This window comes from Pyrus communis, chromosome 17, assembly GCF_963583255.1.
Source record: "Pyrus communis chromosome 17, drPyrComm1.1, whole genome shotgun sequence".
In the NCBI taxonomy this organism is placed as follows: Eukaryota; Viridiplantae; Streptophyta; class Magnoliopsida; order Rosales; family Rosaceae; genus Pyrus; species Pyrus communis.
In genome coordinates this window covers 2,560,172-2,577,900 of record NC_084819.1, presented here as the reverse complement: position 1 = coordinate 2,577,900, position 17,729 = coordinate 2,560,172, and the positions used below count along the sequence as shown (strand labels likewise).

At 37.8% G+C, this 17,729-nt stretch overlaps 1 protein-coding gene across 3 annotated transcripts; it reads left to right on the top strand.

Moving 5' to 3' along the window:
* The first annotated feature begins 9,992 nt into the window (after positions 1–9,992).
* Positions 9,993–16,834, top strand: LOC137723135 (pentatricopeptide repeat-containing protein At1g06710, mitochondrial-like). Of its 3 annotated transcripts, none has more exons than XR_011066854.1 (6): positions 9,993–13,042; positions 14,411–14,705; positions 15,100–15,258; positions 15,435–15,496; positions 15,720–15,876; positions 16,368–16,834. XR_011066854.1 is itself a non-coding variant. In XM_068462306.1 (2 exons), the coding sequence occupies exons 1-2, from the start codon at positions 10,046–10,048 to the stop codon at positions 14,453–14,455; spliced, it is 3,042 nt and encodes a 1,013-aa protein (XP_068318407.1). In that variant the 5' UTR covers positions 9,993–10,045; the 3' UTR covers positions 14,456–15,066. The 3 variants fall into 3 exon arrangements, 1 of the variants encoding a protein (XP_068318407.1); XR_011066853.1 differs by having other exon boundaries at positions 15,720–15,885; XM_068462306.1 differs by lacking the exons at positions 15,100–15,258; positions 15,435–15,496; positions 15,720–15,876; positions 16,368–16,834 and having other exon boundaries at positions 14,411–15,066.
* The last annotated feature ends 895 nt before the right edge of the window (positions 16,835–17,729 follow it).

Genomic DNA, 17,729 nt, shown 5'->3' with positions numbered 1-17,729 from the left:
CTGAGGACTATGTGATGACACGTGGAAGAAATGAGATAGGTTCTTATGGAGGGTGTTCTAGGCTTGAAATTATAGAAAACTCTCTTTGCTTTGTAACGGCAATCTAAAACTTCCTATATGTTGGACTTGAAGCGTCTTATGTTTCTTAGATTGAACCCTACATGCAATCTGCATCTGTACGAGGAACTGGAATTAACCTAGCGTCATGGTACTTATTATTACTCCCAATTGTGTCATATGAGCACATTATTGGAAGGAATAAACACCGAATTGTGTCCTAAATATGTGCTCTTAGAACACAATTGAGAGGACTAACGCTAGTTTCATTATGTTTCCTCATACACATGTCAGACTGCATGCAGGGTGCAGGGTTCAGTTTCATAAACATAAACACTTCAAGTATCCAATCAACAAATTGAAAGTTTAGATTGCCGTTACAAAGCAAATGAGTTTTCTGTAATTTTAAGTTCTAAAATACCCTCTATAAGAACCTGTCTCATTTCTTTCATGCATGTGTCGTCACAAAGTCTTAAGAACCACAATAAAAGTGCACCAAGTTACACTCTCTAGGACAAGATATATTTATGTTGAGAGCCACCAATTTTTAGCTACTTGGACCGACAAGCTATCATTGTTGAGGTACAATCTCTTTTGAAATGACAGAGATCCAGAGCTAAAAATTGTGCAAACATGGACTATGATATTCTGTTAAAAATATTCATCACTTTATATTTTCTAGATTTCATACCTCTTACTCGGGTCTGAAGCTCCTTGGAATGCTGCTTGCTGCAAGACAATCCACTGGAAAAAGCTTGACCTGACTGTGTCAAAGTTTAACTTCTTCAATGCTCCTCGAAGATTGTGTACTTGGTCCAATGATCAATCAAGCGAAACACTGAAAGGAATATTGAAGAGAGCTTCACGTCTCAGCTGGGGAATTTATCTTCCTTGGTTTTCGATTTCTCTGTGTTCGTAATCGAGTACCATTTGATCTACGCAGCCGCAAAAACCCCTCGCCTCAGACAACTTGTTCTACCAACCTAGAACCCGAGTGCAGTGATTGGATTTGAACACGCCTCGGCCTCATGGCTCAAGGAGCTCAAGCCTTAACCAATGTGGCAAGATATCGAGGATGGCACAATGGTCGAACATAAAAGCAAATAACAACAGTGATTTAAAAGCGATATGAATTGCAATGCGTACTGATTTGAGGAAGACTATGAATGTATATGGATTGGCAATAACATCGAATAGATTTATATAGAATTATCATCAAATACGTTTAAGACACACGTGTTATATACAGATTGGCAATAACACGTTAATATCTCTTAAAGTATTGGTCCATGTGGTGTACGTAGATTGGCAATAACACGTGACGTTTGTCCATGTGGCAGACTTAGACAACGGCTATATTAAGATTGAGACCAACACACAATATCATTAAATTTTGTTTTCAGTAACGTTGTAGGATTTTAATACTCATTTAATTCAAATGAATTTGCATTTAAAACGTATCCCAAATTCATTTTGCGGAGTTTATATTTATCTTTTTTATTTATATTATATGTTGTTTTTTACATAATCCAATTGGCATTATGTAATTGGCTTTGTGGGCCTTACACTGGTGCCACATTACACACTAACGCATTTCATTAACAGAGTAGACAGAAGGACACATTGATGATCGAAGCAAGAGATGAATGATGAAATTGATGAGTTTGGAACATAAAGAACCAAACTGATGAGTTGACAAAACATAAGGGACTATTTGTGGTAAAATCTTGAATTAAAAATTCCAAACTTTTTTGTTTGCCAAAAATAAAATGCCTAATGATTGGCTTAGTATTGGGTTTATAAGGAGTGAGTGGTTTATTGTTTTGGAATTTGAAATAATTTTAAAAACGAATGATTAGTCCATGTGGCACTATCATGATTGGCTTTTTAGGCCCCTTTGGGTCCCACACATCACACTAATGAAATTTTTAATGGAGTTAGACGGTAGGGACCACATTGATAAGCGGAGTAACAGATAAAGAAAAAATTTATGAGTTTGAAACATAAGAGACCAAACTGATGAGTTGGCAAAACATAAAAGACCACTTGTGATAAAACTAATATATATATATATAATAAAAGGATGAGGTTGCTAAGATATTTTAATCTTTTCTAGGTCTTAGTCTCATCTGATCCAAATCTGATGCTAATCGAACATGGATTGACAAGTTAGACCCGATGATTTGAATTTGTTAATTTGATTATAAATGGATATGAATATGGATCAAGTTTGAACTCATCCGAATCTGATCCATTTACAAGTCTATTTTGAGGTCTTTAGTTCAAATTGCATTGAAGACATTTGGAAGTCATGTTTTCTTTGTCGCTGAAAAGTTGATCGACTGGTCACTGAAAGTTGGATAGTTGTCCATAGGGCCGTTTCTAAGATTTCGGAGGCCTGTGAAAAATTTATAAAAGGACCCCTTTTTAAGATAGTTTTTATTTTTTAAAAAAGTAGGATGTTGCAGTCCTATTAGATTAAAAATGTGATTTTGTAAATCCTAATAGATATGGAAATGTATCTTATATTCCTATTAGGAGTAGATTACCTATTAAATGTTGTAATCCTAAAGGGTAAGGAATTAACCTTCCCTACTACTATAAATGAAGGCACAATGGGGTGGAATAACACACACCCCATAATTACACATCTCTCTTCTTCTCTCTATGCCGCACCTTCTCTCTCTATATGGCCTTCATAATTGTTCAGTAAATTATGCCTACAACACGTTATCAGCACGCTCTTGACGCTGCGCTAAAGAGAGTTTGATCTTCAATTAGGGGAGTATTACATTTTAATCATTCTTTTTATGATTAATTTATTATTTTATTAAATTGATCTACATGCTATTGATTCAATTTAATTTTTCTGTGTAGAACGTGATATAGCGCATTGGAGATGCAATTCTGGTTTTCCGAGAAGGAACTTCTACAAATTCAAAGGCTTTTGTTGTTTTCTGCCAATCAGGTACGCTTAAAATAAAGTAAGATATTTGAAACGACTATGAAGCATGAAAACATTCCCCATGATGCATGAACCCCTCTATGTTTATATTTTCCTTACGATATATATATTGTATGTGTTTATATATTTGTCAATATATATATCTGTTTCATGCATCGCACAATTAAATTGTTATATGGAATATGTGAGTCAATGTATACAAAATAAATTAGAAGCATATTTAGGGTTTCTTAAACCCGAGGTTCGAAAAAAAAAATTAGGTATTTTTTGGCATCACCACAGCAATACCGTGGGATGGCATCACCTTGATGCCTTTGGACCACTTGTGTAGTCCTTTTTGGGCCTGCTGCTCCGTATCGAACAACAACCAAGCCTCGGCTTGGCCTACATATCACACGGCCCTAACATCCCTGGTCCACCCGAGCCCAAACCCACATGCTAGAAGCATGCTGGGCTTGTTCCCAGGCACGGGCCTGCAGCCCTGATCCCTTGTCTCGGCCCACGCCAGCAAGCTGTCATGCTTGTTGGGCTTTGAATTAGCCTCGGCTTGCAGTTTTTTTTTTGCAGCCAGCCCATAAGGCTGGGCTCCCCATGCCAAACCAACAGGCCAGCTACCCTGCTGGGCCTTGAACCATTGCCACCCCCCTTAGCCTAACGCGCCAGCCTTCATGGTTGGCCTTATTGCTTGGATCTATGGCCTACAGCCCACCTCCGAGCACTTCCTTTGCTCACGGCACCCAACCCTTTTATGGGCTATGGTATTTTTCGACTTGATAATATTATTTTAATATTATTTAGCTTTTACAATCGACCCCGTATGGCCCGATTTATTGAATTAATTAAAAGTGACATGCAGTCCATTAATTTGATAATGAATCCAAAATTATTGACTTGAAGATCACTTTTGGACATTAACGATTCAATAATTTATTTTTATACTTTGATCCGTTGGCATACTTTCATAGTAACAAAGCTCTCACACTTGAGTTCCCGAAGAAACTCAAATCCACTACACTTAAATCAGCATATTGCATTATGTGTTTTTGCAGGAACCTCTCTTTTATGAACTAAATGTTCATAAACTAAATTGAACCTATAGTTTCAAATTTAGTGCCTTTGAAACCCCCGAAGTTTTCATAAAACAATACACCCATGAAAACTCGACCTTTTTTTATGTAAACCGTGTCTTAGAACTCGAATGTTCTAACTTTGATGATTATGGATGATTCATTCCCAAAGCACCAATCACAATCTTGTTCCCTCCAATTCGGTGGATTGTCGAACCGTCACAAGTTCGTTTTTTCCTGATTTGGACGTTTCTAATAGAAACCACTTTATGTGGGGGACAAAACGTGACTCTCCACTCGACTATTAAGAAGCTGAGAAACCATTGTAGCCAACAATGGCATGAAATAGCTGAATAAGCCTCTGCCATGATCTTCATTCGAAGACTTATGCCCGAAGCATTACAAACGGGAATACCTCCCGATCGAGGATTCCATGGCTCTTTGGCTTGCTCATACAGACCGTTTAATCATGAAAGACATTGCCTGCAGCACACCATGATTATGTCCATGAATGAATACAATTATGAAGTTTATAAGTCCAATTGAATTTTGACTAGAAAATACTTTTCTCGTCCTTCTATGTTTCTAACTCGCCTTTGAAGCAGTAGTGTAGAATGCGGAAGTTTACCAAATTCTCGGATCTAATTACTACCACAAACATATGGTAGAATCAGGGTCTGCCAAGGTGTGGCATCATGCCTGAAGTGTGATCATTCTAAGACCTAAAACTTCAAGAATAATGGATAATATTCCTAAACCTTAACCCTGCAGAATGTACTTCCATCTTGATGGAATAGATCATTGGTTATGCACATGTTCGTGCCCCTACCAATGTTGTTGAGGAGTACCATTCTCATAGTCAATATGTGAGACTAATTTTGCTCCACCAAACATCGTTGGAAAAGCATAAATTTGACTTGGATGGCATTGTTAACTGAATCCTTTTAGTAAACCATTTACTTTGTGAACATTTTTCCATGTTCTTGGATTCAAGTTTGGTGTATGTTTTAGTTATGGATAATCTTATTGATATTATCCTCGAATATGAGTTAATTGAATCATGTTTCTTAATACATGTGACCAATTCAACTAAACACGTGATCAGGTAGGAATGTGGGAGAATTAGTTGTTTGGATGAATGCGATACTACACACACTAACTTTATACCTAAATCACATCTCTAACAACCACTTCAGGTCTGTCCAACTTGATTAAGAGCATTGGCACGCTCCTCATTGTATGAATCGTACTGAATCACCATTTAAGGGACCTTAAATTCTCCCTGTCGTTGAGTTTTTAAGGATATTCGAGATGACAATGATTATAAATGAAACCACCGAAGAAAATAGAGTGGAATATTATTGCACCACCTCAAAAAATGAGCATGCAACTTTGATTTGGGGCCAATGGGTTGTCTCCTAACTGGAAACACGCCACATGTGGCCGGCCAGAAGCCGGGTGATTCGAGCAGTTTACTTGCTTTGGCACGACCATTTGGGACACTTAGGTCGAACAATAATGCTACAATGCATCTCCTTACCCGAAGTAAAGATCTTGTGCCTACAAGCACACTTGCCAAAACTCGCTCGTTTTGAGAAATTTGATTTCTAAATCATCCCTAGCAAAGATACGAAACGACTCCCTTTTTCATAGTGGATTCAAGGGAATATATGTGAACTAATCCAACCAAAATGCGGATCATATAAATACTTATGATTTTGGTTGATGAAACGACAAACTGGTCACATGTTTGTCCACACACATTACTACTAAACCTCATGGGCGATTAATGGCTCACCACCCTACTTATACCTTAAAGTCCGGGAGACTAGATAATGCCGGAGAGTTTATATCGACGGTTTTCAACAAAGTATTGCATGTATTTTGGGTTTATAATTGAACATCAAATTCTCATGTTCACCCCAAATAGCCTCGCCTAGCGATCATAAAGCGCAATTTAAATGATCACCCGAATTTTGGTAAACGTACCAAGTTTTTGGTCTTTACCTAGGGCTATGCAATCTTGTATGCAGTTATGTTGGTCTGCCTTAAGGCCCATTGCCACCCAATCAATATGACGTTACAGTTAGTTACTGGGTACGAACCTGACGATTTTCGTATTTACGCATTTGGGTGAGCATTTCATGTGCCAAGTTGCGCCACTGCAACGTACCACTATGCGTCATCAAAGAAGGATGTGAATCTTTGTCGATTATGATTCTCCTTCACACTAGCTCTCTTCGAGCCCTTGCACGTGATCTTTTTACCTCTCATTTACGGGTTGTCACTTTAATGAGATAATCTTCCCGCCGTTAGGAGGAGATAAGAATGTCAACGTTCCTCTCGAACGACGCGAAGTTGCATGGAAGTTGCCCACTATGTCTCATCTCGGTCCCCATACCTCACACGTGTGATAAGCAAGTGCGATAAATTCTAGCTTTCATAATGTTGCTCCATATGCATTCCTCTGATCAAGCTAAAGTGACGTGATCATATACTAGCTGCAAACATTCCGCAAGGATAGACGTACGTAATGGACATCGAGTCAACATCCTTGGAGGATGTGGCGTCCTTGTTGGACGGTTTGGACGCCCATGTTGGACGGTCCGATATACCGGCGAATAGCCAATCAATCTGTCTTTTCCTAGAGCATGACAGATCATTCGGTTCATAAGATTCACTTCCCTGGAAGAGGAAGACAGGACACAACAATGAATCTAAACTCGATCGTTGTCTTAAATCATTTCCATCTCATGAGATTAATTCAGATTACTCGTGAGACTTGAAGTTCTTAGTCTAGTATACTAGTTTGGATGAGCTAAATGGAATTGAAATGAGATTACCATTGATGATGTTTTCACTTATATGGTAGCTATCAACATAAATAAAAGCGACGATATCGAACTGTGTTTCGTTGATTAAGTGACAACTTAGAACTAATTAGACAATGGAAATTACAATCCAGGTCAAATTCCTTACAAAGTGTATATTGGACCTGTCGTTCCTACACTGCCCAAGGTAACCCTATTGTGTTACAAGTGGGAAAAGAAGCGTTATGAGATGAATGAAATAGTGCGATATAATGCACGCCTTACGGTGCAAGGTTTCTCTCAAACGTCATGTGATTGATAGCAACATTATGAAATGTGGTTAGTGTTTTCTCCATGGGGATATAGATACGAAGATTTACATGTAAGTTCCCAAAGAATTACATGGACTAGTTCAAATAGTTCCAAACCACATAACATCTTCTTAACTTGTTTGAGGCATTCACTTACAATCTGACGGAAGTGGTATAACCATCTAAGTGATTATTTGATCAGCCATGGATGAATTATGCTCTTGCGTGTTAAACTATGAAGTCTTATTTCGAATTGCTAGAGTTACAGTTTATGTCGTTGACACGATTCTCACTAAGACATCAGAAGAGCTTGAGAAAACTACCTTGCACCTAAAGATGGAATTTGAGATGAAATATCTTGGGAAAACTCGTCTATGCCTTGACCTGAAGTTGAAGCATTGTTCTGACGGTATTTTGGTCTACCAGTTGAACTACACCCTAAAGGTGCCACCTTTGAGTATACATTTGATCGTCCATACGTTATATGCAAACGAGACCCTTGAAAGGGCTATGGAATCCGAAATTCCATATCTAAAGTTCAACTTTGCGCTTTGTTGTACTTAGCTCATTGTATTAGATAAGACATCTCATTCGCTATTGATCTTGGCCGCGCCTACACGTAACCATTGAATTGGTATTAAAGACACACCCTGAAGGTACTATGAAGGCAAATCCCAACACATCTCGAGCGGATCCAACCCCCTGATCCTTGAAATGATGCTTGCCTTGTTGTTATGCTGACGTAGGTTACTTATCAAACCTGCACAAGGCAAAATCCTCGAATGGTTATGTCTTTACCGTTAGGGATATCTCAATATCTTGAAGGTCCACAATATGTCCTTAGTTGCGAAATCTTCGAATCATTCCAAGACTTACCTTACTTTACTACACCACAAGTGAGACATAGTTATAAGTTCTTGTTGAGCATATTCGAAGTACTTGCTATTTTTCATCCATCATTGAGTCCCAACAACGATCCATGAAGACTATGCCACATGTATCAACCTGATCAAGCCATGATACATCAACGAAGTTAACACCAAGACATATTGCGTCCATATCTACATCAGCAAAGCATCAGGAGATTGAAGTCATGCAAGCCAATCTCAGACAACCTTGCCGACCTCTACACGACGTCACTGCCGAAATCAACCTTCCAGAAACTTGTCTGAGGAATTGGTATACCTAACTATCATATGCAATGCTTGTAGTTCTCATGTGGAAGTTATGTCAAACTTAGGGGGAGTATCCAAAAGTATACTCACTTGATCTTAATGTACTCTTTTTCCCTACGATTAGGAGCATTTTTCCCATTGGATTTTTTGCTACCTAACTAGGTTTTAACGAGACACCTATATTGGGCTTATCATACCCTTGTGAGCTCTTCTACTTGCGTCCAAAAGATGTATAGTTTTGACTTAATGCAACTTCTCATTTTTCTCCTTAGTCTATGGGTTTTCTCCCACTTTGGGTTTTACCATAACGAGGTTTTGTGAGTTTTATTTTTTTATGCATTCTTCCGTTGATTTGAGACTCGTATTTGCTCATCGTGCCGACGACTTCATCAACTGTACTTACTTCATCGCTGAATACTTGATGCGCCATTTACTTGAGTATTTACACACTCAAGGGGGAGTGTTGCAGTCCTATTAGATTAGGAATGTGATTGCGTAAATCCTAGTAGATATGGGAATATATCTTATATTCCTATTAGGAGTAGATTACCTATTAAATGTTGTAATCCTAAAGGGTAAGGAATTAACCTTCCCTACTACTATAACTAAAGGCATAATGGGGTGGAATAACACACACCACACAATTACACATCTCTCTCTTCTTCTCTCTATGCCGCACCTTTTCTCTCTATATGGCTTCCATAATTGTTCAGTAAATTATGCCTACAACATAGGACAATATATTGGTACGAGAAAATAATAACTTAAATCAAAACAACCTTTAGGACTCACTAGTTGTAAGTTTACAAATGTCATTAAATAAGTAAAAAGAGTTACAAACATAATCTTCACTAGATAATCAAAAACATTTCAACCTTAAGCAACCAAATAAAGAAAAAAAAAAGCTTCAAAAACTCTAACTTTAAAGTTTCACTTGAATATATAGCATTATTATATAATAAAATTGAAAAGAAAATCGTTTTTTAAGGTGTTATTGGCACTCCTGTTTTCTTATTGTGTACTCCAAATTTTTATATTTAGAAAGAAAAAAAAATTTACACTTATGAAAAGTACACTATAAGTTTTTAAAGTGCCAATTAAAGTATATTTTTAATATATAACATTAATACATATAAATATAAGATACCAAAAATTTTTGGGGCCCTTCAAATTTGGGGGCCCTGTGTAATTGCACATTTCGCTCCCCCTCAACGCCGCCTCTGGTTGTCCAGCCAATCATCGAAAAAGTCGAGGGTTGCCAGAAAAGTCATCTAAAGGCTGGCCGGCCACTAATTATTGAAAAATTTAGTGAGATTTAGTGATATGTATAAAATGATTTGGATTGACCTATCAATTGGTACCTAAACTAAAAATATGGTAATTTTTCTGAAGTTTTTCTTAGAAATGGTACACCTGAAGAGTTACATTTAAAGAACTGTTGGAGACGCTCTAAGGTGCAAAATGTTGTTAACCATTAAATATTTAAGTGCTTCTAAAAAAAGCACTTAAATGATTTGCTGCCAAAAACGGTTTTTACGCTATTAAAAAACGTTTCAAACAGGCCCTTGTAAGTTATATCGTCTTTCTTTCCGGCCAGAAAGGAAAACCCCATCATAAACCCTGAAAACAAACACCCGCTCCAAGCTCTCGCAGTTCAAAAATGAGCAGAAGGCGGTTGAAAACTCTCGTCTGGCAATCAATTTCCACCATATCTTCGTCACCTCTGAAGTCCAACCCCTTTTTCTCCACAAACCCACCACACCCATTCCCTTCTCCATTCAAATCCTCCCACCAAAGTCTAAAACCTTGCTTCCCCAGATTACTTTGCACTTCTTCGGAGGACAATCTCGATGGTCTGGTCGATCCCAACGACTTGTTCAAGCTGGAGAGTTCTGGAGTTGAGTCTATTTCGGCAGAGGAATTCGCCTCTCTGCGCGATTCGGTGTTGGATACCAGTGTTGGTGGTGGGTCTTCGATGCCAAAATTTGAATCAGCTAAGTTTTCTAACAATGCCATTTTGATTTCGAATGCTATCAGGAATAATAATGATGAGTTTGATGACAAAACCCAGAAGTTTCTTAGGCAGTTTAGGGATAATCTGAATGAAACTCTGGTGGTGGAGGTGTTGAAGCTTATACAAAATCCTGAATTGGGTGTGAAATTTTTCATATGGGCAGGTAGACAAATTGGGTTTAGTCACACTGCTCCCGTGTACAACGCGTTTTTAGAGTTATTGGAGTGTGGTAATAAGAGGGTGGCGGAACATTTTCTGCAAGAAATTAAGGGTGATGATAGAGAGGTGCTTAGGAAGTTGCTTAATGTTTTGATTCGGAAGTATTGCCGAAATGGGTTGTGGAATGTAGCTTTGGAAGAGCTGGGGAGGCTCAAGGATTTCGGATACAAGCCAACTCAAGCAACTTACAATGCTTTAGTTCAAGTGTTTCTAGAAGCAGATAAGTTGGACACAGCACACTTGGTCCATGTGGAGATGTTGGATTCAGGGTTTAAGATGGATGAGTATACATTTGGTTCATTTGTTCACGCCCTTTGCAAAGCTGGGAGGTGGAAGGAAGCTCTTGCATTGGTTGAGAAGGAAGAGTTTGTGCCCAATACTATTCTTTACACGAAGATGATATCTGGGTTGTGTGAAGCTTCACTTTTTGAGGAAGCTATGGATTTTTTGAACAGAATGCGATGTGATTCTTGCATTCCTAATGTTGTGACCTATAGGACTTTGCTTTGTGGGTGTTTGAAGAAAAGACAGCTCGGTAGGTGCAAGAGAATTCTTAGTATGATGATCACAGAAGGTTGTTATCCAAGCCCTCAGATATTTAGTTCTCTTGTACATGCTTATTGCAGGTCCGGAGATTACTCTTATGCTTATAAGTTGCTTAAGAAAATGGTAAGATGTGAATGCCAGCCAGGCTACGTGGTTTACAATATCTTGATTGGTGGTATATGTGGAAACAGGGAATTACCAAGCCCAGATATGTTAGATTTGGCTGAAAAAGCTTATGGTGAGATGCTTGATGCAGGGGTTGTTCTAAGTAAGGTCAATGTGAGCAATTTTGCATGGTGTCTTTGCGGTGCCGGAAAATTTGAGAAAGCCTATAAGGTTATCAGCGAAATGATGAGCAGGGGTTTTGTTCCTGACACTAGTACGTATGCTAATGTTATTGGCTTTTTGTGTAATGCCTCCAAGGTAGAACAAGCATTTTTGTTGTTTAAAGAAATGAAAAGGAACAGTATTGTTCCTGATGTCTATACCTATACTATTTTAATTGATAGTTTTTGTAAAGCTGGCCTTATTGAACAATCTCGGAGCTGGTTTAATGAAATGATACGAAATGGTTGTGCTCCAAACGTGGTGACATATACTGCTCTTATACATGCATACCTTAAAGCAAAGAAGGTGTCTGATGCTGATCAACTCTTTGAGATGATGTTGACTGAAGGTTGCAGTCCTAATGTTATTACTTATACTGCTTTAATTGATGGTCATTGTAAAGCTGGTAGAATTGAAAAGGCTTGCCAGATATATGAGAGAATGAGAGGTAATGTGGACGTCCCTGATGTTGATAAGTATTTTGGAAGTGATGATCAGAGTTTTAGAGAACCTAATGTCTATACCTATGGGGCTTTGGTGGATGGTTTATGCAAAGCACACAAGGTTAAAGAGGCCCGTGATTTATTGCATGCTATGTCAGAAGAAGGTTGTGAACCTAACCATATTATTTATGATGCTCTTATAGATGGATTTTGCAAGTATGGGAAGCTATATGAAGCACAAGAGGTGTTTGCTAAGATGTCAGAGCAAGGGTACAGTCCAAATGTGTATACGTACAGTTCTTTGATTGATAGGTTGTTTAAGGATAAAAGACTGGATCTTGCTTTAAAAGTCTTGTCCAAAATGTTAGAAAACTCTTGTGCACCAAATGTTGTTATCTACACAGAGATGATTGATGCCCTGTGTAAAGTTGGAAAAACAGATGAAGCCTATAAGCTTATGCTGATGATGGAAGAAAAAGGGTGTTATCCAAATGTCGTGACTTATACTGCAATGATAGATGGCTTTGGGAAAGCAGGTAATATCGAAAAGTGTTTTGAGCTTTTTAAACAAATGAGCTCTAAGGGTTGTGCTCCAAATTTTATCACCTACGGGGTTTTGATAAATCATTGCTGTTCAACTGGACTACTGGATGAAGCTCATAAGCTTTTGGATGAAATGAAACAAACACATTGGCCAAAGCATATGGCAGGCTACCGTAAAGTTATTGAAGGTTACAATAGAGAGTTCATGACCTCTCTTGGGCTTTTAAATGAGATGAGTGAATGTGACACAGTGCCAATTACTCACATATACAAAGTTCTGATTGATAATTTTGTAAAGGCTGGAAGGTTGGAAGTGGCTCTTGAGCTGCTTGAAGAGATTTCGTCATCTTCACCGTTTACATCTGTGAACAAGAATATGTACACTTCATTGATTGAAAGTCTTTCACATGCAAATAAGGTCGGTAAGGCACTGGAGATGTTTGCAGACATGATGAGGCATGGTGGTTTTCCAGAGCTGGATACATTCTTTCATCTTATTAAAGGGCTTATTAAAGCTAACAAGTGGGATGAAGCTCTTCAACTATCAGATAGCATATGCTACATGGTTCGTCTCTCTATTTCGTCTTTTCTTCCATACTGTAGCTTTCAACTATTTCTTTTGCATGAAGTCTTTTTTCTCTTTATGTATATTTTTAATCATTTCTTTTCTTTTATTTGCTTCTATCTTTTAGGTGGGAATATGATACATTTAATGCCCTAGAAAATGAAAAAAAAAAAAAAAAAATTTCCTATGGCTTTTATTTCTTAGCCCTTTACCTTTACTTCCCTAAGCCCCACAATCAAACCCTAACCAAATAAACCTCAATCCAGTGCTCAAACTAAGAATTGTGCACAGAGAACATCTAATTTGCATTTAAGAAATATTGCATAAGATAAAACGTTGAACAGCTTCTATGTTAATGGTTTTAATTTTGAGAAGGGTTGAATTTAATGTGACATTTTGTGTTGTGTGAGCACATGCACAATTAAGGAAGCACAGTAACAAGTCTATTTGTTTCTGTATAAGCATGTAAAATGCTATGACTGGCCATGCATTTTGCATCTGTGCGTGGACCTTTAAGCCATTATTGACTATTCAAAGGAATGAATTAAGAAAATGTGATAATATTGGAACTCATATTCAACTACTTGAGCGAATTGTTTGTTTGTGTATCTTATATTGAATGGTTTGGCCGACTTGTCTGTTCAGGAGTCAACCCACCGTCTGGTAGTTCCTCATCATGATGCCCTCTATTTCTTGTGAAGTGAATTTTCTTTATGCTGTATAAGATCAGTGGTTACTTGAACAATCTTTCAGTCAGCAGTTTTGTTCTTATCTCTCAACTTTGCCTTACTGTCTCGGCAGCATTTCGCATAAGCGCCTTTTGATTTGTTGTGGATGAGCTATCTTACTTTGCTGCAGTATGTGATTGAGCTGCCGCAAGCTGTAAATTTACAGTATCTACCTATAAGTTGTCTTTTGTGCTTTTTTTAAGGTCTGTGAAGACCCTTTCTGTAGCATTTAGAGGTTAGTCCAGGATTTTAGATTCATTTTGAAAAGATCTTTGAAACATAATGATCACACAGATTTTTGATACCACAGCAGCAGCCAGTGCTTCTGCTTTCTAGTTCTTACAACTGGGCTTTTTTTTTTCTTTAAAAAAAAAAAACAGAATTGTTGATGAAATCAACAATTTTTTCTCCCAAAATTTCTATTTAATGACTTAGATAATATGCTTTATTTATTTGTTTTATCAATTTTTAAAACTATTATCGAGAGGTAATCTATGCTTGTTTGGTGCAAACTTCAAAAGTATGGGAAGCTGTAATCTGAAACAGTTGGTGCTGCTGATATCTAATTGCCTCTGCTTGTCACTGTAAATTATTTGTTTTTGTTTTTTATTCTTCTTATATATCTCAATTATTTGCGCAGGATATCCATTGGCATATGCAAGAAAAGACATCTGACAGAAATTAATGTGTTTTCTAGACCATCATGTTTTGTTACTCATGCACCATCTGATGACTCACTGGACCTGGTGACCTGGTTGAAGGTTCTGTTGAGGAGTGGACCGCATTTCTATCAGAGTCCGTGTGCAAGCATCTGCAACATAGGATGTGAATGATTGTTGCTTGCTTAATGAAGTGACTACATTTTTACTTCACTTTGTGAAGCGGCTAGAAATTCAAGAAAACTAGAACTTTTATCTCCTACCTATTCAAAGGAGGTAAGTCATCTTATATAATTTCATAGCATGGTTACCCCAAAAATCTTGAGAATGCAGGATCCAATACCAATACTTCCCCATGATGCCTTGATGGATGTCAGATATTCCAAATCTGTATCTTGTTGATTTCTTGGAAATTTTGATTTTTGGTTATGGGATGGATATGTGTGAGGCATGTATGATGGATACATAAGGGATACAAGCAAGAGTAGAAGGGGTTATTTGTAAAATTTCTATAGAAGAAATGGGGGGTATGATTGAAAAAGGGCTTAGTGGGTATTTTAAGATGTTAAAGAAGCTAATATGAAAACAAAACTATTCATTAGAATCTTATGTGATTGTAATATTCCTTGTAGTCTTCATAACAAGTTTTTAGAAAATTGTGGTTTTGCAGTATCATCTCACATTTCCTAAATTGTATCCATACAACATAGTTTCGATGTTCTGCACCAAGGCTTTCAGATGATGCTGCTTAATGAGAATATGCAGCAGGTCTCTGCTGCTAGAATTTATTTACTGCTCCATAGCCATTTTCATGGTGAGTCATCAGAAGGTCAGAAATTCAGATTTTTATTATTCATATCTCTGCACTTGTTTAAATGTATGGTTGTTCAAATACTTATGTACTAGGTACAGATAATTCACCATGTTATTTGCTACTTCATCGTGGCGAGAATGATCTTGTGTAGCTCTATTACTTACTGCTGTTGTTGCTCATTGAGTGAGCAGGTTGGTGACGTGGAACTGAGTTCAGGGGAAGTTGTATTTGATTTCCAATCAATCATGTCAAGGTAGTAGTGTTATTTAAATATCCTATGCATGGAAACAAAACAATATTGTTCGAAAAACAGTTTACAGGATGAAATTTCTGTATGAGCTTGAACTTATTTTGCCTAGTTACTCTTACAGCAATTACTTTGAGTTATGAATTGAGTGTAATAAGGATTATGTGATCAGAGCTGCGTTTGGAAATTCTCCGCAAGATCTCATAAGGTGTCTAATGTCAAATTGCAGGCATTACACAGATGCGAGAAGCTCCAGTCAAACTTCCTCATAATGACAAACGATGCCAGAAAATTATGTCTGGGATTTGCCGTCACAAGCTTCCTACTTGTGAACCTTGAGGATAGTCGTTGATCAACTAACAAAATACTGTGCTTGAATTTATGAAGTAAGTCAGGTATGAGATACGATTGGTGTCTTATAAGGATGTCTGATGTCCTCATTTTAGAGAAGAATCACTTACAATGTGCTCTAATGATCCGAGCCATCAATGTATTGAATTCCTTTTCAAGATCGTTCATGCTAAGAAATCAACAAATATGAAATTAGTTATCCAATTGTCATTGAACAACTCCATATGCAAGGACAATGTTTTTAAACATAGAAATTATCACGATGATGGTCAAATGACTAGGCAATGCATGTAAATCCATGGTTAAGCAATGTCTTCGTTTTAATGCACTTACTAGATTCCTTCAATGCCCGCAGTTATTTTGTGCCGTTGCACTTTTGGGCAAGATTTTTAGATTCTTTCGACTCCTGCAGTTGTTTTACTTTTGGGGGAGCTAGTTTTGAATCGAATGAATTTTAACGACCATAATTGCTTATGTCATCTGCATTGATTTAATCATTCTCTGCGTGTGCTCATTTTGATTGCAGTGCATCTAACCAACATGAGGAAACTACTCAACAACATTTCGAGTCACCTTGAATTTCGGTTTTCATGTACGAGGTGATTGCAAGGGAAAAGGTAGGACATGTGTTCTAGTCACACTAGCAGCAGCATACCCATTTTTGAGAATGTGAACAGGCAAACTCCTCTCCATAGTCGGTCCACCATTGCACTGTTTTGGGAAAACATGGAAAATGTTGAAATACCCTTTTGACAACATTTGGTTGTGGTGCTCTTCTGGTTGCGGGTTTGTAATTTTTGTGCTACGATATCTTGGTCGAATTGACCACTTGGTCATTTTCTCTCGTGTTGCTGCCTTGGTGGCTGCTGGCAGGACGTTCGTGGCGGCAGTGGCAGGTGGAGCTGCTCTCTGCGTTTGGAAGATAGGGATTAGGGTTTTAGTTTTCGTTTGTTTGCTCATTGGGCTGGGTTTTGTGTTTATGATTTCCCCCAGTGTATTTTCGGTTATTATGCTGTCCTTTGGATTGGCCTGTAACCTCTTTTCCTACTTAATGAAACGTTACTTTTCGACAAAAAAAAAAAAAAAAAAAAGAGATTAATTTATAAGTCCATGCAAGATCTCTTTTTTCGGGCAATGTTGTACGAATGTTGCACGTGACCAAGTTTTCGTCTATACATAAATACAAGAAATCGTTGTTATTTGGATCCAAAGCAAGCAGATTAACATGCAGGCAGCGCCGGGGCATATGAGTACCCCAAAAGTGTATATGGGTCCATGAGAATCCTGGGCTTCAAAATCAAACACTCCTTATCTAATATCAAACCCCAAACTGACAGAACAAGCGAACATTTGTCGTAGTTGCACAGTTGCAGACATCCTTGGGACGCATACAGAAGCCTAACTCCAGGCTTCTCATCAGATGCAGTAAAACATTGTTAATCAATAATACCGACACCAGTCGATTTAGTCCTCTTGTTCTTGTACTTGATGTTGAACAGATCAAATCAAATCCAATAAGAAAGGTCCCTTCCTTTCTAGTACCCATCCAAAACAGCATCCCATTGTATGCCAATCCAAAAGAGGGGAGAGAATCCTCCTCCCGTGATTAGTAGATACACGTGTCGATGTCATCTCTGTTTTCGTTTTTGGCTTTTTAGCCGAAATGGTCCATAAGATTTGCATAACTCATCACTTTGGTCCTTGAAATTTGAAATCAATAGATACATAGACGGCTACGAAATTGTGTCGACGTCCTCTCTGTTATTTTCTTTTTTGGCTTTTTAACCAAAATGGTTTATGAGATTTGTATAACTTATCACTTTGGTCCCTGAAATTTGAAATCAATAGAATTTGATACATCTACCTTCAAATTTCATTTGTTGTCTAG